This window comes from Coregonus lavaretus (assembly GCF_964263955.1).
Source record: "Coregonus lavaretus genome assembly, chromosome: 2".
Classification (NCBI taxonomy): domain Eukaryota; kingdom Metazoa; phylum Chordata; class Actinopteri; order Salmoniformes; family Salmonidae; genus Coregonus; species Coregonus lavaretus.
The window spans coordinates 6,590,656-6,616,705 of NC_139989.1; the positions used below are offsets into that span (position 1 = coordinate 6,590,656).

Genomic DNA, 26,050 nt, shown 5'->3' on the forward strand with positions numbered 1-26,050 from the left:
AATGTTTTACCATTTTTATTTTTATGAAATTCACTTAGGAGGATGGTCCTCCCCTTCCTCCTCTGAGGAGCCTCCACTGTACTGTACTGTATGTATGTCAATGGTGTGTATAGACAGTATGGACAGTATGTGAATAGAAAAGGTGTGTACAGCAGTAGTTATATAGGATGAGCCATGACTAGAATACAGTAAATACATATCAAGTGGGTAAAACAGTAATAAACATTATTCAAGTGAACAGGGTTCAATCTCTAAGGTGCAGGGTAGAGTATCGGGTGGTAGCCGGCTAGTGACATTGTCTAAGGTTCAGGGCAGGTTACCGGGCGGAGGCCAGCTAGTGATGACTGTTTAACAGTCTGATGACTTGGAGATAGAAGCTGTTTTTCAGTCTCTCGGTCCCAGCTTTGATGTACCTGCCTCTGAGTGTTCTTTAACTGTCTAGTTTGTTTTGTTCTGACTTATAAATCGGTGTGGAATGAATAAAATAAGTAATGTAAACATATTATCAGTAATTACCAGCAAATCTAGTGCCCGAAATTGAGCACTGTAGTCTTAAGAGGATATAGCATGTCTGTATTCTCATCAAAGTGAATCACTGTGTCTGTGTCAGTATATTCACAGATCCATAATCGACACCGAACCCAGGATAGAGGGGTTCAGTGAATGGGGTCTGGACTCTGTGGAGGAGGGTCATTGTGTCAGAGACACTGTAGAAAGACAGAGTTCCTTCCCTGTGGTCCAGGTACACTCCTACTCTGGTGGAAAGGGGGACACGAATGGCAGTCCGTTTACTATTGTACCAGAAAGAGCAGTCAAAGGCACCACACTCCAAACACCAGGCCTGATTACTGCTTCTAAACCACTCAGTATGTCCTCTCCTGCTGATCCCTTTATATGAGACAGCTATATAAACCTCCACCCCGCTCCACTCTACCTCCCAGTAGCAGGCTCCAGACAGACCCTCTCTACACAACACCTGGACATAGGTGGTAAATCTGTCTGGATGGTCAGGATAAAGCTGGTCGTTATTACTCCGTGTCACCTTTCTGTTCCCCTCAGACAGACACAGCATTTTATGTGCTGTGTTGGGATCCAATGTGAGCTGGCAGGAATCTGAGGATGAAGACAAAAAAACAAGTGAAATGAATGTGTGCATCTAGGTGTGTGTGTGTGTGTAGTATATTAAAGTGCATTGTACAGTATGTCCTTTACTCACATTCCAAGAACTCCTCTCTGGTCTTGGATTCAGCCCTCGTCTTCTGAAAGGTGGTGTCCTTCCCATGTAATGCTAGTCCTCCAACTGACAGTCCAGACTGAGTTGTGCCAAATGAGGGAAGACAACGGGGCTCAGAAGGTGGAACAATGTGGACTTTTGTCATTATGGAGATACAGGAAATTAAATATCACTGTTTCAATACTGATCGTGACAAAAACATTAAAGTAAATCAAGGGGCTCAGTAGTTGAAAGAGGCTTAAGTAATTGGTTTAGTAATATCAATGACAGATATGTTACCGACTCTTTACAGAGATGTTGGCCATTTCTCCAGAACAGATCTTTTCAACTTTAATTTTCAGCCCAGAGATTGATTTCTTTATATCCTCAAAGTATACATGTTGGTTGACAGTGATGTTGGGTAACAGAGGGACATAGAGAGACTGGAAACTCTACAGAGACAGATCAGAAAAACAGAGAAAAGATGATTGTTGAGAAATACAAAGATTTCATTTTCAGCAGGAACACCTGATGCTGGGGACAGAGAGCCATTGATATCACCTGGAGGAATTGGATGTTGCCTTCTGTGTTTGAGAGCTTCTCCAGCTCAGTATCTCTCCTCCTCAGCTCAGCCATCTCCTGGTCCAGTTGCTTCAGCAGTCCTTCAGCCCGACTCACTTCAGCCTTCTCCTGGGATCTGATCAGCTCTTTCACCTCAGAGCGCCTTCTGTCAACGGAGTGGATCAGCTCAGTAAAGATCCTCTCACTGTCCTCCACTGCTGCTTGTGCAGAGCACTGTTAGGAAACACAGAAAGAGAGGAGGGGTTTCATATCAACCAGCCCATTCACTCAGCTCTCACCAGAACCCCAGACAACCTGTTCTCCACAGTGGGGCTCAGTGGGATTGGAACATGACCCAGCACTGGGTTCCTTACTGGCTTCAGTTTTACTGTAGTTTACTTTAGGAGAAGTAAGTTACTTTAGAGAGGACTATCTGCCAAGTAAATACATGTAAATGGTCAACAACACTCACCTTGAGTGATTTCACAGCCTGTCTCACCTCCTGCATCTCTTTCTGTCTCTTCTGGATTCTCTGTTTGGATTCCTTCTTTTTCTCTCCCAATTGCCTCTGTGAAAAAACAAATGTAATTCCAATGTTAATGTGTACAAGTGACTCTGGCTGTGTTTACACAGGCAGCCCAATTTTGACCCTTTTTCCACTAATTGGTCTTTTGACCAATCATATCAGATCTTTTTCAGAGCTGATCTGATTGGTCAAAAGACCAATTAGTGGAAGAAATATCAGAATTGGGCTTCTTGTGTAAACACAGTCTCTGTCTTACTGAGAACAGATCAAACTTTATGATAGGTCAAAGTCCATGCCTTATGAAAAGTCACATGTGTGTCTGTATGCGCATGACCGATCATGTGTTATCCTGGGTCTCCTGCGTGCCAAAAAAGCGCATTAACCCAAAGCTTAGGCATTAGCTCAGGGAGCCAATGCAACTCCTCATGTCTCAGTAAAGGTTACACATAATGTGAGTGTGGTCATCAAACCACCTCTGTTACATGCATGTGTGCATGTGGTCCTCTGTAGCTCAGCTGGTAGAGCACGGCGCTTGTAATGCCAAGGTAGTGGGTTCGATCCCCGGGACCACCCATACACAAAAAAAATGTATGCACGCATGACTGTAAGTCGCTTTGGATAAAAGCGTCTGCTAAATGGCATATTATTATTATATTCACCAGCTTAAATCTTTGGGGTATTTGCTATTTTCCTTTTCAAAGCCAGGTCTTATGGACATACGGTATACAGTCCCTTCGGAAAGTATTCAGACCCCTTGACTTTTTCCACATTTTGTTAGGTTGCAGCCTTATTCTAAAATTGATTTAAAAAAAAATATATCCTCATCAATCTACACACAATACCCCATAATGACAAAGCCAAAATAGGCATATATATATATATAGCATTGCTGCACAGCTATTTCCAGGTCTCTCCAGAGATGTCCGGGCTCTGGCTGGGCCACTCAAGGACATTCAGAGACTTGTCCCGAAGCCAGTCCTGCGTTCTTGGCTGTGTGCTTAGGGTCGTTGTCCTGTTGGAAGGTGAACCTTCACAACCAGTCTGAGGTCCTGAGCACTCTGGAGCAGGTTTTCATCAAGGATCTTTCTGTACTTTAATCCGTTCATGTTTGCCTTGATCTTGACTAGTCTCGCAGTCCCTGCCGCTGAAAAACATCCCCACAGCATGATGCTGCCACCACCATGCTTCACCATAGGGATGGTGCCAGGTTTCCTCCAGACGTAACGCTTGGCATTCAGGCCAAAGAGTTCAATCTTTGTTTCATCAGACCAGACAATCTTGTTTCTCATGGTCTGAAAGTCTTTAGGTGCCTTTTGGCAAACTCCAAGCAGGCTGTCATGTGCCTTTTACTGAGGAGTGGCTTCCGTCTGGCCACTCTACCATAAAGGCCTGATTGGTGGAATGCTGCAAGGTTGTCCTTCTGGAAGGTTCTCCCATCTCCACAGAGGAACTCTAGGGCTCTGTCAGAGTGACCATCGGGTTCTTGGTCACCTTCCTGACCAAGGCCCTTCTCTTTGGCCGGGCGGCCAGCTCTAGGAAGAGTCTTGGTGGTTCCAAACTTCTTCCATTTAAGAATGATGGAGGCCACTGTGTTCTTGGGGACCTTCAATGCTGCAGAAATGTTTTGGTACCCTTCCCCAGATCTGTGCCTCGACACAATCCTGTCTCGGAGCTCTACCGAAAATTCCTTTGATTTTGCTCTGACATGCACTGTCAACTGTGGGACCTTATATAGACAGGTGTGTGCCTTTCCAAATCATATCCAATCAATTGAATTGTTCACAGGTGGACTCCAATCAAGTTGTAGAAACATCTCAAGGATGATCAATGGAAACAGGATGCATCTGAGCTCAATTTCGAGTCTCATAGCAAAGGGTCTGAATACTTATGTAAATAAGTTATTTCCGTTTTTTATTTGTAATACATTTGCACAAATTTCTAAAAATCAGTTTTTGCTTTGTCATTATGGGGTATTGTGTGTAGATTGATGAGGAAATTAATTAATTAAATCCATTTTAGAATAAGGATGTAACGTAACAAAATGTGGAAAAAGGGAAGGGGACTGAATACTTTCTGAATGCACTGTATATACAAAAGTATGTGAACACCCCTTCAAATTAGTGGATTCGGCTATTTCAGCCACACCCATTGCTGACAGGTGTATAAAATCGAGCACAGATCCATGCAATCTCCATAAACAAACATTGGCAGTAAAATGGCCTTACTAAAGAGCTCAGTGACTTTCAACGTGGCACCGTCATAGGATGCCACATTTTTTACATTTTACATTTTAGTCATTTAGCAGACGCTCTTATCCAGAGCGACATAGAGTTAGTGAGTGCATACATTTATAATTTTTTTGCCACCTTTCCTACAAGTCAGTTTGTCAAATTTCTGCCCTGTTAGAGCTGCCCCGGTCAGCTGTAAGTGCTGTTATTGTGAAACTGAAACATCTAGGAGCAACAACGGCTCAGCCGCTAAGTGGTAGGCCATACAAGCTCACAGAACGGGACCACCGAGTGCTGTAGCGTGTAGCATGTAAAAAAACACAAGCACAATAACTGTTTCTTCGGGAGCTAAATGAAATGGGGTTTCCATTGCCGAGCAGCCTCACACAAGACTAAGATCACCATGTGCAATGCCAAGCGCCGGCTGGAGTGGTGTAAAGCTCGTCGCCATTGGACTCTGGAGCAGTAGAAACGCGCTCTTTGTAGTGATGAATCACGCTTCACCATCTGGCAGTCTGATGGACAAATATTCATTTGCGGATGCCAGGAGAACGCTACCTGCCCGAATGCATAGTGCCAATTGTAAAATTTGGTGGAGGAGGAATAATGGTCTGGGGCTGTTTTTCATGGTTCGGGCTAGGCCCCTTAGTTCCAGTGAAGGGAAATCTTAATGCTACAGCATACAATGACATTCTAGATGATTCTGTGTTTCCAACTTTGTGGCAACAGTTTGGGGAAAGCCCTTTCCTGTTTCGGCATGACAATGCCCCCGTGCACAAAGCGAGGTCCATACAGAAATGGTTTATTGAGATCGGTGTGGAAGAACTTGACTGGCCTGCACAGAGCCCTGACCTCAACCCCATCAAACACCTTTGGGATGAATTGGAAAGCCGACTGCGAGCCAGGCCTAATTGCCCAACATAAGTGCCCGACCTTGTGGCTGAATGGAACCAAGTCCCCACAGCAATTTTCCAACATCTAGTGGAAAGCCTTCCCAGAAGAGTGGAGGCTGTTATAGCAGCAAAGAGGGGACCAACTCCATATTAATGTCCATGATTTTGGAATGAGATGTTCGACGAGCCGGTGTCCACATACTTTTGGTCATGTAGTGTATGCAACACCTGTCAGGTGAATGGATTATCTTGGCAAAGGAGAATGCTCACAAACAGGGATGTAAACAAATGTGTGCACAACATTTGAGACAAATAAGCCTTTTGTGCGTGTGGATAATTTCTGGGATCTTTTATTTCAGCTCATGAAACATGGGACCAATACTTTATATGTTGCGTTTATATTTTTGTTCATTGTAGTTTGAGTTGTATAAAAATATTTGTATTTCGTTTTTATATTTATATTTTGTTTCAGTTTTAGTGTTAGGGATAGAAGAAGGCTAGGAGCCATTTGTTTTGTGTAGTTATTTGTGTGTTTTTTGGGATGTCACTTCTTGCCACTGTAGGGCAGTTATACATAAGGTGATGGGTCAGGTCATAGATCAGGTTAGGTTTAAATAAAAAAAACCTGAGGGCTATAGGGGTAACCCCCCAAGTTACAACACACAAGAAAATGTTACATTGCTCCATTCATTATGCCACTAAATGGACTTAGAAGTCAGTCTCAATGTGACTTGGATTTAAAAAGAATAGTGCTGGTGCAAAACTGGTGCAAAACTGGTGCAAAACATATGGTAGAAGGAAACTCTCTCTCGCCCATGTATACACCAATCCCATTCCTTTTAACTTTAGTACGGCATGTAAGAGGACTCAAGTTATCTATCTAGACAATTTTTTCCCTGATAACCAGTGTAGGGCCCTATAAAATCTATGAAATGTTTTCGGTGATGTCGGTTTTTTATTTATTCAGAAATTCAGTTCTCTGTTTAGTTTTTCCAGGTTTCTGTTTCCCCCTCTTTTTTCAGGTTTTCGCTCTCAAAATCACACTTTTTAAATAGAAAAATAACTAAATTGGATTTTTATACGTTTTCTAATTGTTTGCACAGTCAACTTACACACAGCACTGACACACACATTTACCCCACCAGACATGCCACCAGTGGTCTTTTCACAGTCCCCAGGTTCAGAAAAAAATCAAGGAAACGTACAGTATTAGACAGCCATGATTGCATGGAACTCCATTCCATCTCATATAGCGCAAGTGAACAGCATACCTGGTTTCAAAAAACGAATAAAGCAACACTTCATGGCACAACGCCTCTCCCCCATGTGACCTACTTGTTGTGTGCATGTACTGACATTGACTTATTCCACATTTTGTTGTGTTACAGCCTGAATTCAAAATTGATTAAATTGATTTTCACCCATCTACACACAACACCCCATAATGACAAAGAGAAAACATGTTTTTAGACATTTTTGCACATTTATTGAAAATTAAATAAATATCTAATTTACATAAGTATTCACACCCCTTTGCTATGCCACTCCAAATTGAGCTCGGGTGCATCCAATTTCCTTTGATCATCCTTGGGATGTCGCTACAACTTGATTGGAGTCCACCTGTGGCCAATTAAATTGTTTGGACATGGTTTAGAAAGAAACACACCTGTCTATATAAGGTCCCATAGTTGATAGTGCATGTCAGAGCAGAAACTATAACATGAATTTTAAGGAACTGTTCGTAGAGCTTCGAGATATAATTGTGATGAGGCATATATCAGAGGAAAGGAATACAACAATTTCTAGAGTGTTGAAAGTTTCCAAGAGCACAGTGGTCCCATCATTGGGAAATGGAAAAAATATGGAACTACCCAGACTCTTCCTAGAGCTAGCTGTCCAACCAAACTGAGCAAATGGACGAGAAGGACCTTGGTCAGGGAGGTGACCAAGAAGACAATGACCATTGTGACGGAACTACATAGTTCCTTGGCTGAGATGGGAGAACCTGCCAGAAGGACGAGTCTCTACAGTACTTCACCAATCTGGGCTTTATGGGAGGGTGGCCAGACGGAAGCCACTCCTGAGAAGATTGCTGTTCACCGCCACTCCCAATCTAACTTAACAGAGCTTGAGAAAATCTGAATTGGAGAAAATCCACAAATCCAGATGCAAAGCTGATACACACCTATCCAAGACGACTCAAAGCTGTAATCACCACCAAAGGTGCTTCTACAAAGTTTTGTCTCAGTGGTGTGAATACTTATGTAATGTTGATATTTCTGTATTTGACTTTGAATAAATCAGCAAAAATTCACTTTGTCATTATGGGGTATTGTGTGCATCAATTTTGAATTCAGGCTGTAACACAACAATGTGGAATAAGTCAAGGGGTGTGTGAATACTTTCTGAAGGCACTATGTGTAACTGATAGATGCACGCACACACACTCACACACTACATGTAAATGTCTGTAAATTGTTTTATTTGGTCTGTAATGTCTTTTTCGTTATGTGTCCGACCCCAGTAAGACTAGCTGTCGTCATTGGCTTTGGCTAATGGGGATCCTAATAAAATCATTCTTTACCCATAACGTTTGAGTGGGTGTCTGCAATTCCTGGCATGTACTAGCCACAACCATTTCAGACATTTCACAACATTGATGACTGGACAATTGTAACTTTTAAACATCCATTTGAAAATACAATCTTTATTATCAAGTGTCAATAGCAATACGTTCAAGATCAAGTTTTATTAAAAACTATCAAGCACTTAGCATTTTTCTTCAAATGATAGTTTAAACCACATCTTTTTTTAAATCAGGCAGAATGGTAACTACTATATATTACTGTCCTCAATTAATAGCAGCACTATACTCTGCTTGGTGTATGCATGTCCTTAATTGATAATCCTATGTGCATTTATCTCATTAACTTTAAAATGATGAGAAATTAAATTGGGACTGGGTTTAAATCCTAGCTCTGCACTTCAAAGACACAACTGCAGTACTCTGCCTACCTTACTATACTCTCGTAAACTATGCATAGTTTGCCACCTGGTGGACTAAACGATCAACACATCTGAACTGAACTATACAGCTCATTGCTGCTTGTTTAAATACATACACTACCAGTCAAAAGTTTGGACACACCTCAAGGTTTTTTTTTTTTTTTTTTTTTTTTACATTGTAGAATAATAGTGAAGACGTCAAAACTATGAAATAACACAGATTGAATCATGTAGTAACCAAAAAGTGTTAAACAAAACAAAATATATTTCATATTTGAGATTCTTCAAATAGCCACCCCTTTGCCTTGATGACAGCTTTGCACACTCTTGGCATTCTCTCAACCAGCTTCATGAGGTAGTCACCTGGAATGCATTTCAATTAACAGGTGTGCCTTCTTAAAAATTAATTTGTGGAATTTCTTTCCTTCTTAATGCGTTTGAGCCAATCAGTTGTGTTGTGACAAGGTATGGGGGGGTATACAGAAGATAGCCCTATTTGGTAAAAGACCAAGTCCATATTATGGCAAGAACAGCTCAAATAAGCAAAGAGGTACATCAGTCAATACGGAAAATGTCAAGAACTTTGAAAGTTTCTTCAAATGCAGTCGCAAAAACCATCAAGCGCTATGATGAAACTGGCTCTAATAAAGACCGCCACAGGAATGGAAGACCCAGAGTTACCTCTGCTGCAGAGGATACGTTTATTATAGTTACCAGCCTCAGAAATTGCAGCCCAAATAAATGCTTCAGAGTTCCAGTCACAGACACATCTCAACATCAACTGTTCAGAGGGGACTGTGTGAATTAGGCCATCATGGTCAAATTGCTGCAAAGAAACCACTACTAAAGGACACCAATAAGAAGAAGAGACCTGTTTAGGCCAAGAAACATGAACAATGGACCGGTGGAAATTTGTCCTTTGGTCTGGAGTCCAAATTGGAGATTTTTGGTCTTTGTGAGACGCGGTGTGGTGAACGGATGATCGTCCCATGTGTAGTTCCCACTGTAAAGCATGGAGGAGGAGGTGTTATGGTTTGGGGGTGCTTTGCTGGTGACACTGTCTGTGATTTATTTAGAATTCAAGGCACACTTAACCAGCATGGCTACCACAGCATTCTGCAGCAATACGCCATCCCATCTGGTTTGGGCTTAGTGGGACTATCATTTGTTTTTCAACAGGACAATGACCCAACATACTTCCAGGCTGTGTAAGGGCTATTTTACCAAGAAGGAGAGTGATGGAGTGCTGCATCAGATGACCTGGCCTCCACAATCCCCCGATCTCAACCCAATTGAGATGGTTTGGGATGAGTCAGACCGCAGAGTGAAGGAAAAGCAGCCAACAAGTGCTCAGCATATGTGGGAACTCCTTCAAGACTGTTGGAAAAGCATTCCAGGTGAAGCTGGTTGAGAGAATGCCAAGAGTGTGCAAAGCTGTCATCAAGGCAAAGGGTGGCTATTTGAAGAATCTCAAATATAACATACATTTTGATTAGTTTAACACTTGTTTGGTTACTACATGATTCCATATGTGTTATTTCATATACAGGTTGTCAACATTAAGTAGTTTCTTCCATCTATAAGAATCCCATCTGTCTAGGATCATTTGATGCTTGTAACGGTCCCAGAGAAGTTGGTCCAAATATGAAATTAACTGTTAGTAATACTCAGAAAATAAGATAATTGCATGTAGTGATACTATATGTGATATAAAGACAGTAGCAGTGCGTGGGTAAAATCACTGAGGAAACTAAGCCAAGCAAGTAAAAAAGCCATATTACAACCTATGATGTTATGATTGGGTTGTTTGCTCTATAACCCATTTGTTCATACGCTACCGTGATATACAATAAGGCCGTGACAACAAAAAGACAACATTCACACAGTTGCGGAATAAATTCAACTACACATACGTTTGTTTCATCACAAAACTGGAGAGCAACATCTGTCCGGTGAAGCCCACAAAGCAAGTATTGCATGTAACAAACAGTTATATGACCTGCAGCATGGTCAAACAAGTACATATTTTAGACAGTTTACTAAACAACTACTGATTTAGAAACACAGAGTTACCGCAAGTCAGCACAAAGACAACAGGAGCACTGCCTCCGCTATTCCAGCACCATTTTAACTTAAACATTTAAACATCATCAAATCAACAAGGCTATGTATGCTTAGTTCAATACACTGAAAACAAACTTAAAGATATCAAAAACAATTTAGTCCAATCAATGTTGCTAAATATCATGTGGCTGTCCATGGTACTGATTTCTGTGTGTGTGTGTGTGTGTGTGTGTGTGTGTCACGGAATCAGCCGAGGCTGCTCCTCCTCCTTGCTCGGGCAGGCTTCGCCGTTCGTCGTCCCCGGAGTACTATAATAATAATATGCCATTTAGCAGACGCTTTTATCCAAAGCGACTTACAGTCATGCGTGCATACATTTTTGTGTATGGGGATCGAACCCACTACCTTGACGTTACAAGCGCCGTGCTCTACCAGCTGAGCTACAGAGGACCACAGCTGCCACCGATCTATGTTTCGGTGTTTGACTTGTTTTGTCCTGATTGTGTACACCTGTTTCCCATTACGTTGTATTGTATTCCCTATTTAACCCTCTTGTCGTTCATTGTGTGTTGTGTGTTATTGTATTCGTCATCGGCAGTGTTCGTGTGCGGGTTGTTTTTCCTCCTTGTTGGAGATTGTTTTCTTCTCTGGTTACTTTCAAGTAAAGTACGTTTCCAGTAAGCTCTGTGTCCTGCGTTTGACTTCGCCTACCGCATTTCACCGTCGCATTCTGACAGAATAACACACCTACGATGGAGTCAGTAGGATCGTCTGCGCCAAGGGGAGCACTGGAGGAGCGTGTAACCCAACAAGAGGCCATGATCCAGCACCTGGGCACCACCATCCAAGGGGTGATGGACACCTTGAGGCGATGGGAGAGTGGAGGTTTGCCCACACCTCATCCTACGATACCACCACCATCAGCCATACCCATCGTTCCATCTCCGGAGTCCAGTGGAATTCCTACTCCAGGTTGAACTCTACCTAGCAACCATTCACCCGGCACCCTCGGGATACGAGAGCGTGTCCGCCCTCATCTCCTGTCTGTCCGGCAAGGCGCTGGAATGGGCCAACGCCGAATGGGGTGGGATAGACCGCTATGGTCAGCTATGCAGAGTTCACCCGCCGCTTCTGGGCAGTATTCGATCATCCCCCAGAGGGTAAAGCGGCGGGTGAGCGTCTATTCCACCTTAGACAGGGGAGGAGGAGCGCGCAGGAGTTCGCGCTGGACTTCCGGACGCTAGCTGCCAACACGGGATGGAATGAGAGGGCCCTCATCGACCACTACAGATGCAGCCTGAGGGAGGACATGCGTCGGGAATTGGCCTGCAGGGACACCAACCTCAGCTTTGACCAACTGGTGGACATGTCGATTCGCCTGGATACCCTGTTGGCTACCCGCGGACGTCCGGATTCGGGGCCGTCCATTCCATCCCCCAGCACATCCGAGCCGACCCCTATGGAGCTCGGGGGTGCTGGTGCTAGGGAGACCAGGAGGGAGACCAGGAGGGAGGCCGTCCCCTACACCAACTGTGGCCGCAGAGGACACACTGCTGGTCGGTGCTGGGGAGGGTCTCCTAGGAATCGAGGCAGTGGGCGACGCACTGATGAGTCATTCCAGGTGAGTAGGCACCCAACTCACCCAGAGCTCTCTGCTGATCATATGTGTATTAAAGTGGTGTTTCCCGAGGTTTCTCCTCACTCCCAGCATAAGGCGCTAGTAGATTCAGGCGCAGCTGGGAATTTTATCGATCGCCAGTTCACCTATAAGTTAGGGATTCCTATCGTACCTGTTGATGTGCCCTTCCCCATTCATGCCCTAGATAGCTGCCCGTTGGGGTCAGGTTTGATTAGGGAGGTCACGGCGCCTCTCCGGATGAAAACGCAGGAGGGTCATGAGGAGATAGTACGGTTGTATTTGATTGATTCTCCTGCGTTTCCCGTGGTGTTGGGGCTTCCCTGGTTAACAGCTCATGACCCCAACATTTCATGGCAGCAGAGAGCTCTCCAGGGATGGTCTGATCAGTGTACTGGGCGGTGTGTAGGCGTTTCCGTAGGGGCAACGACAGTGGAAAGCTCGAACCAAGTTCCCACCTTGCACATTCCACCTGAGTATGCCGATTTGGCTCTCGCCTTCAGTAAGAAGAAGGCGACTCAATTACCACCTCATCGACAGGGGGATTGTGTGATAGACCTCCAGGTAGGCGCTGCGCTTCCATGTAGTCACGTGTATCCTCTGTCTCAGGAGGAGACGGCCGCTATGGAGACCTACGTCACCGAATCTTTGAGACAGGGGTACATACGGCCGTCTACTTCCCCTGCGTCCTCAAGTTTCTTTTTTGTGAAGAAGAAGGATGGGGGTTTACGCCCGTGTATTGATTACCGTGGTTTAAATCAGATCACCATCAAATACAGCTATCCTCTCCCTCTGATTGCTAGTATGACGGAGTCATTACACGGGGCGCGATTATTCACAAAATTGGATCTCAGGAGCGCGTACAACCTGGTGCGCATTAGGGAGGGAGATGAGTGGAAGACAGCATTCAGTACCACCTCGGGTCACTATGAGTACCTCGTCATGCCATACGGGTTAATGAATGCTCCTTCAGTCTTCCAATCATTTGTGGACGAGATTTTCCGGGACTTGCATGGACAGGGTGTTGTGGTATATATTGATGACATTCTAATATACTCCGCTATACGAGCCGAGCATGTGTCCCTGGTGCGTCGAGTGCTTGGTAGACTGTTGGAGCATGACCTGTATGCGAAGGCGGAGAAATGTCTGTTCTTCCAGGAGTCCATCTCCTTCCTGGGACATCGGTTGTCCGCGTCAGGGGTAGAGATGGAGATTGACCGCGTTTCTGCTGTGCGTAATTGGCAGACTCCCACCACGGTAAAGTAGGTGCAGCGCTTCTTGGGTTTTGCCAATTACTATCGGAGGTTTATCCAGGGCTTTGGATAGGTAGCAGCTCCCATTACCTCTCTGCTAAGGGGGGGTCCGGTGCGCCTGCAGTGGTCAGCTGAGGCGGACAGGGCGTTTAGACGTCTGAAGGACCTGTTTGCCTCGGCTCCGGTGCTGGCGCATCCGGATCCCTCTTTGGCATTCCAGGTGGAGGTGGACGCTTCCGAGGCTGGGATCGGTGCTGTGCTGTCTCAGCGCTCGGGTACGCCAGCTAAACTCCGCCCCTGTGCTTTCTATTCTATGAAGCTCAGTCCGGCGGAGCGCAATTATGACGTGGGGGATAGGGAGCTGCTGGCTGTGGTTCAAGCCCTGAAGGTGTGGAGACATTGGCTTGAGGGGGCTAAACACCCTTTTCTCATTCTGACTGACCATCGTAACCTGGAGTACATCCGGGCAGCGAGGAGGATGAATCCTCGCCAGGCAAGGTGGTCAATGTTTCTTTCCCGCTTTGTATTTATGCTCACATATATACCAGGGTCCCAGAACGCTAAGGCAGACGCCCTGTCCCGACTATATGACACAGAGGAGAGGTCCATTGAGCCCACACCCATACTCCCGGAGTCTTGTTTAGTGGCACCGGTGGTGTGGGAGGTGGATGCGGAAATCGAGCGGGCGTTACGTTCCGACCCTACTCCTCCACAGTGTCCTGAGGGTCGGAGGTACGTGCCGCTCGAGGTTCGCGACCGTTTGATATACTGAGCTCACACGTCACCCTCCTCTCGTCATCCGGGTATTGGTCGGACAGTGCACTGCCTTAGTGATAAGTACTGGTGGCCAACCTTAGCTAAGGACGTGAGGGTTTATGTTTCCTCCTGCTCGGTGTGCGCCCAGTGTAAGGCACCTAGACACCTGCCCAGGGGAAAGTTACAACCCCTACCTGTTCCACAACGGCCGTGGTCTCACCTATCGGTGGATTTTGTCACGGACCTTCCTCCCTCCCAGGGGAACACTACGATATTGGTCGTTGTGGATTGGTTTTCTAAAGCCTGCCATCTCATTCCCCTGCCTGGTCTCCCTACTGCCCTACAAACTGCTAAGGCCCTGTTTACACACGTCTTCCGGCACTATGGGGTGCCTGAGGATATAGTGTCTGATCGGGGTCCCCAGTTTACCTCTAGAGTCTGGAGGGCATTTATGGAACGTCTGGGGGTCTCGATTAGCCTTACCTCAGGTTTTCACCCCGAGAGTAATGGGCAGGTGGAGAGAGTTAAGCAGGATGTGGGTAGGTTTCTGAGGTCATATTGCCAGGACCGGCAAGAAGAGTGGTCGGGATATATTCCCTGGGCAGAGATAGCCCAAAACTCCCTCCGCCATTAGTCCACTAACCTTATGCCTTTCCAGTGTGTGTTAGGGTATCAGCCGGTTCTGGCACCTTGGCATCAGAGCCAGACCGAAGCCCCTGCGGTGGACGAGTGGTTTCGGCGCTCGGAAGAAACTTGGAACGCTGCGCACATCCATCTGCACCGGGCCATCAGGCGTCAAAAGGCGAGCGCCGATCGCCACCGCAGTGAGGCTCCGGTGTATGCACCGGGAGACCGGGTCTGGCTCTCGACCCGAAACCTGCCCCTTCGCCTGCCCTGCCAGAAGCTGGGTCGGCGGTTTGTGGGGCCCTTTAAAGTCCTGAGGAGATTGAACGAGGTATGTTATAGGTTACAACTGCCCATTAATTACCGCATTAACCCCTCGTTCCATGTGTCTCTCCTCAGGCCGGTGGTGGCTGGTCCACTCCAGGAGAGTGAGGTACGAGAGGCTCCTCCGCCCCCGTTGGACATCGAGGGGGCTCCGGCGTACTCAGTCCGTTCCATCTTGGATTCGAGGCGTCGGACAGGGGGCCTGCAGTATCTCGTGGAGTGGGAGGGGTACGGTCCGGAGGAACGGTGCTGGGTCCTCAGGAGGGACATTCTAGATCCCTCCATGTTGAGGGACTTCCACCGGAGTCATCCGACTTGCCCTGCTCCGCGTCCTCCTGGCCGTCCCCGAGGCCGGGGTCGGCGCACGGCTGGGGTCGCGCGTCAAGGGGGGGGTACTGTCACGGAATCAGCCGAGGCTGCTCCTCCTCCTTGCTCGGGCAGGCTTCGGCGTTCGTCGTCCCCGGAGTACTAGCTGCCACCGATCTATGTTTCGGTGTTTGACTTGTTTTGTCCTGATTGTGTACACCTGTTTCCCATTACGTTGTATTGTATTCCCTATTTAACCCTCTTGTCGTTCATTGTGTGTTGTGTGTTATTGTATTCGTCATCGGCAGTGTTCGTGTGCGGGTTGTTTTTCCTCCTTGTTGGAGATTGTTTTCTTCTCTGGTTACTTTCAAGTAAAGTACGTTTCCAGTAAGCTCTGTGTCCTGCGTTTGACTTCGCCTACCGCATTTCACCGTCGCATTCTGACAGTGTGTTCACCCTTCTTGTAGACTAGTTGAAAGCCAGTGCCATCCTCCTCTCTTTCATGTTGGCAAAACAGTCTGTGGCTCTGTCATACAGTAAACTTTTTGTTTTTGTTGTCATAGGCTACCTAGCTATAAAGGCCAGTGGCACAACCTATTCATTTATGGTTAGATCATAATAATTTGCCTGTACAGAGAATTAAGTCAAAACCACAATTCCAAATCCCCATCTCCATCCATGGCTTAGGAAAGGGCCGATTTAGCAAGCTAGCTACTGCAGGACATCAACACAAGCAGACCAGAAACAGACACGATTTTCTGAAAATGCCATTTTGCTTTGAAAGTGATTTGATTGGTGTGAAGTCAAATCCAAACTGCCCTCCCTTGGGGGGCGTTTTACTGCACCAGGACGACCAAGAGTTGAGCTCAGCGCAACGCTGATTGGCTAATTTTTTTATATATTTTTATCAACGAAGGCCAAATGTTTGCTGGCATCAATCAATCAAATGCTACGGTGACAACATGTTATACTCTTTTGGCCTACACATACTGAGACAGATGGGCACTGTTTCCCTTGCTCAGATGATTTCTCCGGTGAGATTCAGCCCCTTGCGAATTTACGGAAATTTATTAAAACACAGAGAGAGAAGATAAATTATTTGAAATATTTGGGGAAGCCTGGCTTCCCTTAGCGTCCATGAATACATGCCCCTGTATAAAAACAAGGTATTTATATGACATATTGTACCTGCCTGTGTTCCTCCCTGGTAGAGGGCTCATGCTGACTGGTGGAAGCGGGAGTTTTATACAACACACAAGGACAATAGAATCTGGATAATTTATGTACACATTTATTTAAACTTGGTAATATTTCTTAACCACTTGATGCAATGATTTTAAGTTAAAACCTTACAATATGGATCTTTCCGGTCCCTTTTCTGACCCTTTTCTGTATTCTAACTGTATGACTGTAACTCGTTCAAGTTAATCACTGTGTCGGTGTCAGTATCTTGAGATACGTAGTGACATAGAACCCAGGATAAAGGGGCTGAGTGAAACTGGTCTGGACTCTGTGGAGAAGGGTCATATTGTCAAAGACATTGTAGAAGGACAGAGTTCCTGCCTTGTGGTCCAAGTACACTCCTACTACTCTGGTGGAGCGGGGGACAGGTATGTCAGTCTGTTTATCATTGTGATAGAAGGAGCAGCTTGAGACACCACACTCCAAACACCAGGCCTGATTACTGCTTCTAAACCACTCATCAGGTCCTCTCCTGCTGATCCCTTTATATGAGACAGCTATATAAACCTCCACCCCGCTCCACTCTACCTCCCAGTAGCAGGCTCCAGACAGACCCTCTCTACACAACACCTGGACATAGTTGGTAAATCTGTCTGGATGGTCAGGATAAAGCTGGTCGTAATTACTCCGTGTCACCTTTCTGTTCCCCTCAGACAGACACAGCATTCTATGTGCTGTGTTGGGATCCAATGTGAGCTGGCAGGAATCTGAGGATGAAGACACAACAACAGGTGAAATGTATGTGTGCATCCAGGTGTGTGTGTATTTGTGTGTGTGTGTGTGTGTGTAGTATATTCAAGTGCATTGTACAGTATGTGCTTTACTCACATTCCAAGAACTCCTCTCTGGTCTTGGGTTCAGCCCTCGTCTTCTGAAAGGTGGTGTCATTCCCATGTAATGCTAGTCCTCCAACTGACAGTCCAGACTGAGTTGTGCCAAATGACAGAACACAACGGGGCTCAGAAGGTGGAACAATGTGGACTTTTGTCACTATGGAGACACAGGAAATCAAATATCACTTGTCCACGCTGATCATGACATAAACGTTACAGAAAGCCAAAGGAATATGTAACTGAAAAAGGTTCTCCATTGAAAACAAACATTCAACCATAAAATTCACCTACTGAACATACTTTATGGCAGATTAGGGTCTCGATTCAATCAGTAGTGTGGAAGATCTGCGTTGTAGCGCGATTGGTCTTTAAAGGCAATGGTACCGCGTTTGTGGAGACTGTATTCACGGTAAACGCTGCATGTGTCGGCTCAATCGGAAATTACCTTTAAATATAATCCGCGCTACAACGCAGATTATCTGCTCTATGGATTGAATCGAGCCCTAACTTGTATCGTATATACTGTTCTAATACTATATGTTACCTACTTTTTACAGAGATGTTGGCAATTTCTCCAGAACAGATATTTTCAACTTTACTTTTCAGCCCAGAGATTGATTTCCTTATATCCTCAAAGGTGACGTGTTGATTGAAAGTGATGCTGGGTAAGGCCTTAGATCCAAGAGGGACACAGAGAGACTGGAAACTCTACAGATACATTAAATAAAAACAGGAAAAATATTATTGCTGGGAAAGTAAAAAATGTCACTTTCAGCAGTAACACCTGATGCTGGGGACATAGAGCCATTGATATCACCTGGAGGAATTGGATGTTGTCTTCTGTGTGTGAGAGCTGCTCCAGCTCAGTATCTCTCCTCCTCAGCTCAGCCATCTCCTGGTCCAGTTGCTTCAGCAGTCCTTCAGCTCGACTCACTTCAGCCTTCTCCTGGGTTCTGATCAAATCTTTCACCTCAGAGCGCCTTCTCTCAATGGAGCGGATCAGTTCAGTAAAGATCCTCTCACTGTTCTTCACTGCTGCCTCTGCAGAGCTCTGTTAGGACAAATTGAAAGAGAGGAGGGGTTGTATTTTAACCAGTCCATTCACTCAGCTCTCAACAGAACCACAGAAAGCCTGTTCCCTTCAGTGGGGCTCAATAGGATTGGAACATGGCCCAGCACTGGGTTCCTCACTGGTTCCAGTTTTACTGCAGTTTAGTTTAGGAGAAGTAAGTTATTTTTGAGAGGGCTAACTGCTAAGTAAATACATGTATATTACCAACAACACTCACCTTGAGTGAATACACAGCCTGTCTCACCTCTTGCATCTCATTCTCTTTATCCTGGATTCTTTGTTTGGATTTTTGTTGTTTTTCCCCCACCTGACTCTGCAGGAAAACACATGTAATTCCATGGTTCATTTGTACAAGTGATTCTGTCTTACTGAGAACAGATCAAACTTTATGACAGGTCAAGTCTAGATCAAACTTTATGATAGGTCAAAGTCTATGCATTATGGAGGAAAAGGCATGCACGTGTCTGTGTGAGTCTGTATGGGTGCGACCGATCGGGTTCGATCCCAGATCTCCTGCGTGCCAGAAAAGCTCATTAGCCCGCTAAGCCAAAGCCTAGGCATTAGCTGAAAGAGCCAATGCAACTCTTCAGGTCTCAGTAAAGGTAACATCACATGAGGGTGTATATTAGCACAGCTAGATTATTGGATGTTGTCTGACTTCCTTTTCAAAGCTATGTTGTACAGTAGTGACTAATATTCAGCAATTAATGGTATTTTCACAGTGATACTCTGAATGAGCTGCAATTATAGATTGTTCTTACCTGTCTCTCAGTCCTTTCTGATTCAGCTGAGACTGTATCGTGGCCTTTATGTTCATCCATTGTACACAGATAACAGATAAACTTCTGATCGGTTCGGCAGTAAATCTCCACCAGTTTGTCATGACGAGAGCAGATCTTCTCCTCTAGTTGTGTGGAGGCTTTGACCAGCTTGTGCTTCTTAAAGGCAGGAGATTCATAGTGAGGCTGGAGGTGAGGCTCACAGTAAGAGGCTAGACACACCAGACAGGACTTGACAGCTTTTAGTTTTTTCCCAGTGCAGACATCACACACCACATCTCCAGGTCCAGCGTAATGGTGAGCAGGGGTAGCAGCTTGGAGTCCTGTCTTCTTCAGATTCTCCACCAATTCTGCTAGCATGGTGGTTTTCTTCAGAACAGGCCAGGTGTTGAAGTTCTGTCTGCACTGGGGGCAGCTGATCAGGACACCCTTCAGATCATCCTGATTCCAGCGGTCCTTAATGCAACCCATACAGTAGCTGTGTCCACAGGGAATAGTCACCGGATCCTTCAATAGATCCAGACATATTGAACAACTGATGGAATCCATGGCTGCTGACATTGTGGTGCACACACTAACAGACTGAGCCGATTGACACTACTTTCGTTTCTCTGGAATTGTTTGTGCTTTTGAGTGGGAACATTCCTGGTCTGGTTGTATGTGTGTGTGTACTCTTTTCCTGTACACAGTGTTGTGTTGGACAGAGACCAGGAAGAGGGTTGTGATTGGACAGAGGTGGTTAAGGAAGTTTTATTTATAGTATGTGTGCCTTGCAACACTCTATACTCCCCAAATGACAATTCACTAGATACAGACCACCACACCTCCAAGTACATAGTTATAACCAGATTTATTGAGGAAGATTAAAGTGACGATTCAGGAGAACAAAGTCTGTAGGCAGTATAATGGGAGATCAGGGGGAGACCTGGATTATGTGAACTGGAGTCCTGGGTTCCCATTTCACTTGGCAACAGTGGCAATCCTCCATGGTCATAGACTTACAGTGTGTTCCAGGGGATAGGTCTGAGCAAGGTGCTGCGAGAACATAATGAGTAGTTATATGGGTAGGAATATGATTTGTAGATCAGTGATTCTGTACAGTGCCTTGCTCAGCTGATCCTGTCAAACGGGTTAGTTAGAAGATGAAGGCACTGTAACTAAAACCAGATAGAAAGTATGTAGAAACTATAATGTTCCCATTTTCAAATAACTACCCTTTTTCTGGGCCGCAAATTGCTTTTGACAAACAAATTGGTCCCAAAAAAAGTCTGTGCGGCCCTCCGTTGAATTTTTTTATCCAGATGTGCACCTCGAGACAAAATGATTGCCCACCGCTCTAGGTGGTGATGCAAAGACCTTTACTAATGAAGGGCATTTCAAGGGTTTTCAGTTAGCCTTTTCATTCTGCTTCGTTCAAGGGGGAGGGCGGGTTCAGACTGGCATCTGCCTGTGGCCTCCAAATCACTAAGTCCGTCCCTTGTGATAGTGATCCACAAGCTAGCCCTATTTGAAACATCGGCTTCTCCTGGTAGCATTTACCCACCAGATTCAGTAGCTTGAAAACTCCCTAAAAGCTTGAAAACCCAGTTGAAAATCCCATTAGATATTTGCCCAAAGTTTTGAAAAATAAACTAAAACTGAACATAGTTCATAATGGTTTTATTTTATTTTAGTTCATTTTGGAGTCAAAGATAATAGTTTCAGTATAGTTTTAGTTTTTCAAACAGGGTTGTTAGTTATTTTATTTCAGTTGACTAAATTGTTTTTTCAAGATTTGTTTTCATTTTCGTTTCAGTTTTAGTTTACTATAATAATCTTGGTTGTTTCAGTATATTCACAGTTCTAGAGACTGTGAACCCAGGATAGAGGGGCTGAGTGAAAGTGGTTTGGACTCTGCAGAGGAGGGTCATTGTGTCAGAGATGCTGTAGAAAGACAGAGCTCCTGCACTGTGGTCCAGGTACACACCTACTCTGGTGGAACAGCAGACAGGTATGACAGTCTGTTTATCATTGTGATAGAAAGAGCAACCAGAAGCATCACACTCCAAACACCAGGCCTGTTTACTGCTTCTAAACAAACCCTCATCAGGTCCTCTCCTGCTGATCCCTTTATATGAGACAGCTATATCAACCCAGTCTCCGCTCCACTCTACCTCCCAGTAGCAGGCTCCAGAGAGACCCTCTCCACACAACACCTGGGGGTAGGTGGTAAACCTGTCTGAATGGGCAGGATAAAGCTGGTCCTTATAACGCCGTGTCACCTTTCTGTTCCCCTCAGACAGACACAGCATTTTAAATGCTGTGTTGGGATCCAATGTGAGCTGGCAGGAATCTGAGGATGAAGACAAAAAAACATGTGAAATGTATGTGTGCATCCAGGTGTGTGTGTGTGTGTGTGTAGTATATTAATCTGCATTGTACAGTCCCAGCTAGCACATTTGGTTCCTTGGAAGTTGTGTGAACGTACGTTTTTAGTATTATCATAGCCGGAAGGTAGGGAGGGGCAGTTCCTCTTGCTGCTCCATAGGCAAGCACCATGGTCTTGTAGTGGATGCGATCTTCAACTGGAAAACAGTGGAGTGTGCGGAGGAGTGGGGTGTCATCGGAGAACTTGGGAAGGTTGAACACCAGGCGGGCTACAGTGTTCTGGATAAGTTGCAGGGGTTTGATGGCACAAGCGGGGAGCCCAGCCAATAGCGAGTTGCAGTAGTCCAGACGGGAGATGAAAAGTGCCTGGATTAGGACCTGCGCCATTTCCTGTGTGAAGTAGGGTCATACTCTACTGATGTTGTAGAGCATGAACCAGCAGGAGCGAGTCACTGCTTTGATGTTTGCAGAGAACATGGTGTTGTCCAGGGTCACGCAAATGTTCTTTGCACTCTGGGAGGGGGACACTGTGGAGTTGTCAACCATGATGGAGAGGTCTTGGAGTGGGCAAGCCTTCCCTGGGAGAAAGAGCAGCTCCGTCTTGTCGGGGTTGAGCTTGAGGTTGCGGGCCGACATCCAAGCTGAGATATCTGCCAGGCAAGCAAAGATGCGTGCTGCCACCTGGGTGGCCACACCTGATCTTAATGAGTGCTTGTTTATTTTGAAATAAGGTCTGTTTGAATAGACTAAAATGAACAGGTTTGTATAAATAAACGCTAGCTCCATCCTGGTGGCGAAGTGGACTAATTCCATGGATAGAGAACAGAAGATCATAGGTTCAAAGCTCACTGATGCCATGCCACAATAGAAAAATAAATGCATGATTAATGCCTAAGCAAATTACTTTCCAGGGTGTTCCATCTGTGCTTTGTGTTCTAAACAGTTAACCCAAACTAAGCTAGCAGTGTTATTAAAGTCTTATTAAAACATGTTCTCAGAATGTTATTTAATTACCTTCAAAAAACCTATAATTTCTGTTCTCAGAACGTTAATAAAACCTCCCAGGAGAAATTTCAGGGAACCATAGTAAAACATTCTCAGAACCTCCTGCAACCTAGTAATTTACGTTCCCAGAACAGACAACATTTCACTTCGGTTCTCAGAACATTTAAAAAAAATTAAGTTTTACCGGTCAGGAAACGTATGGCTTCGTTTTGAGAACCAATGGGAAACCAAAAACGTATGTTCCCACAACTTCAAAGGAACCAAATGTGCTAGCTGTCGAGCACTCATTAAGATCAGGTGTGGCCAATTAGTGGACGGGGCCGACACACCTAAACACACTTAACAAGATAGAGGATAGAGTTTTGTTGACGCTGAGAACGGAATGTACGTTTTTAAATAACAGTCTTAGAATGTTCTTTGAACATTACTAATGTTTTCTTGCGGTTTTTATGTAAAATGTCGATGTGCCAACTTCTGTTTGATAGTATCCGAACCATTTGGGCTACAAACTAACTTGCTCTACAACCCCCACAAGTGTCACGGGACTTGTTTGAAGGTAACCTGTACCGTTTCTTTCTTTTTTAAGAATGAGGAAACGTAGAAAACCTTACGCTGAAGTACTGAAATTCCATCCTAAGAAACATGGTTAGAACTTAGAACGTTATGTGCTAGCTGGGTATCCTGTACCATTCCCAGAATGCTGAGGAAAGATTGAATGCAAAATAACCATAGGACAACCACGCTCTCAGAAAGCTCTAAGAAACATATGGTTCTCCGAGCGTTATGTACTAGCTGGGGTATATTCTTTACTCACATTCTAATAACTCTTCTCTGGTCTTAGGTTCAGGCCTTGTCTTCTGACAGGTGGTGTCATTCCCATGTGATGCTAGTCCTCCAACTGACAGTCCAGACTGAGTTGTGCCAAATGAGGGAAGACAACGGGGCTCAGAAGGTGGAACAATGTGGACTTTTGTCACTATGGAACCATAGGAAATGAAATATCATTGTTTCAATACTGATAATTTCAAAAACATTACAGAAAGTCAAAGGGCTCAGTAGTTGCCTAGGTTACCTACCTTTTACAGAGATCTTGGCAATTTCCCCAGAGCAGATTTTTCCTACTTGGCTTTTCAGCTCAAAGACTGATTCCCTTACATCCTGAAAGGTGACATGTTGGTTGACAGTGATGCAGGGTAAGTCTTCAGATCGAGGAGGGACACAGAGCGACTGGAAACTCTACAGAGACATAAAAAACAGAGAACAGATTATTGTTGAGAAATACAAACATTTCACTTTCAGCAGTAACAACTGATGCTGGGGACAGAGAGACCCTGATATCACCTGGAGGAATTGGATGTTGTCTTCTGTGTGTGAGAGCTGCTCCAACTCAGCCTCTCTCCTCCTCAGCTCAGCCATCTCCTGGTCCAGTTGCTTCAGTAGTCCTTTAGCTCGACTCACTTCAGCCTTCTCCTGGGCTCTGATCAGCTCTTTCACCTCAGAGCACTTTCTCTCAATGGAGCGGATCAGCTCAGTAAAGATCCTCTCACTGTCCTCCACTGCTGCTTGTGCAGAGCACTGTTAGGAAACACAGAAAGAGAGGAGGGGTTTCATACCAACCAGCCCATTCACTCAGCTCTCACCAGAACCCCAGACAACCTGTTCTCCACAGTGGGGCTCAGTGGGATTGGAACATGGCCTAGCACTGGGTTCCTTACTGGCTTCAGTTTTACTGTAGTTTACTTTAGGAGAAGAAAGTTACTTTAGAGAGGACTATCTGCCAAGTAAATACATGTAAATGGTCAACAACACTCACCTTGAGTGATTTCACAGCCTGTCTCACCTCCTGCATCTCTTTCTGTCTCTTCTGGATTCTCTGTTTGGATTCCTTCTTTTTCTCTCCCAGCTGCCTCTGGGAAAAAACAAATGTCAGTACATTGTTCATGTGTACAAGTGACTCTGTCTTACTGAGAACAGATCAAACTTTATGATAGGTCAAAGTCCATGCCTTATGAAAAGTCACGTGTGTCTGTATGCGCATGACCAATCATTTGCTATCCCAGGTCTCCTGCGTGCCAAAAAAGCGCATTAAGCCAAAGCCTAGGCATTAGCTCAGGGAGCCAATGCAACTCCTCATGTCTCAGTCAAGGTTACACATCATGTGAGTGTTGTAATCGAACCACCTCTGTTACATGCATATGGGAAGGGAAAGGGAATTCACAAAATTGAATGCATTCAACCGATATGTGTTTTCCGCATTTAACCTAACCCCTCTGAATCAGAGAGGTGTGGGGGGCTGCCTTAATCCAGGATTTCCCAAACTCGGTCCTGGGCCCCCCCCCCCTTGGTGCACGTTTTGTTTTTTTTCCCCTAGCACCACACAGATGATTTAAATAATCAAAGCTTGATGATGAGTTGGTTATTTGAATCAGCTGTGTAGTCCTAGGGCAGAAACGTATACCCAGGGGTGGCCCCTCGAACGAGTTTGGAAAATCCTGCCTTATCAACATCCACAGGGCAGTTGTTGGATGTTAACTGCCTTGCTCAAGGGCAGAACAGCACATTTTTCCACCTAGTAAATTCAGGGATTCAAACCAGAGACCTTTCAATTACTGGCCCAACGGTCTTAACCGCTAGGCTACCTGCCAGCTTTAGGTTATTGGGTGTTGATTAACTTCCTTTTCAATTTCATACAGAAATATGTGCAGTGACTCATATTCTGTAATTAATAGTATTCTCACATTGATACTGTGAATGAACAACTATTACAGAGTTTTTGTCCTTACCCGTCTCTCAGTCCTTTCTGATTCAGCTGAGACTGTATCGTGGCCTTTATGTTCATCCATTGTACACAGATAACAGATAAACTTCTGATCGGTTCGGCAGTAAATCTCCACCAGTTTGTCATGACGAGAGCAGATCTTCTCCTCTAGTTGTGTGGAGGCTTTGACCAGCTTGTGTTTCTTAAAGGTAGGAGATTCATAGTGAGGCTGGAGGTGAGGCTCACAGTAAGAGGCTAGACACACCAGACAGGACTTGACCGCTTTTAGTTTTCTCCCAGTGCAGACATCACACACCACATCTCCAGGTCCAGCATAATGGTGAGCAGGGGTAGCAGCTTGGAGTCCTGTCTTCTTCAGATTCTCCACCAATTCTGCTAGCATGGTGCTTTTCTTCAGAACAGGCCTTGGGATGAAGGTCTGTCTGCACTGAGGGCAGCTGATCAGGACACCCTTCAGATCATCCTGATCCCAGCAGTCCTTAATACAACCCATACAGTAGCTGTGTCCACAGGGAATAGTCACCGGATCCTTCAGTAGATCCAGACATATTGAACAACTGATGGAATCCATGGCTGCTGCCAT

The 26,050-nt window shown here is 45.1% G+C and overlaps 1 protein-coding gene across 1 annotated transcript; it reads right to left on the reverse strand.

The window, feature by feature from the left end:
- Positions 1-1,509: 1,509 nt before the first annotated feature.
- Positions 1,510-26,050, reverse strand: LOC311099945 (uncharacterized protein; the record flags this gene model as incomplete). The annotated part of the gene is made up of 16 exons (XM_084140664.1): positions 1,510-1,665; positions 1,775-2,008; positions 2,247-2,342; positions 16,579-16,615; positions 16,850-17,339; positions 17,461-17,622; positions 18,065-18,137; positions 18,283-18,516; positions 18,755-18,850; positions 19,299-19,851; positions 21,174-21,648; positions 23,503-23,664; positions 23,765-23,924; positions 24,030-24,263; positions 24,502-24,597; positions 25,472-26,050. 16 exons carry the CDS (start codon positions 26,048-26,050, stop codon positions 1,510-1,512), a joined length of 3,837 nt encoding a protein of 1,278 aa, XP_083996790.1.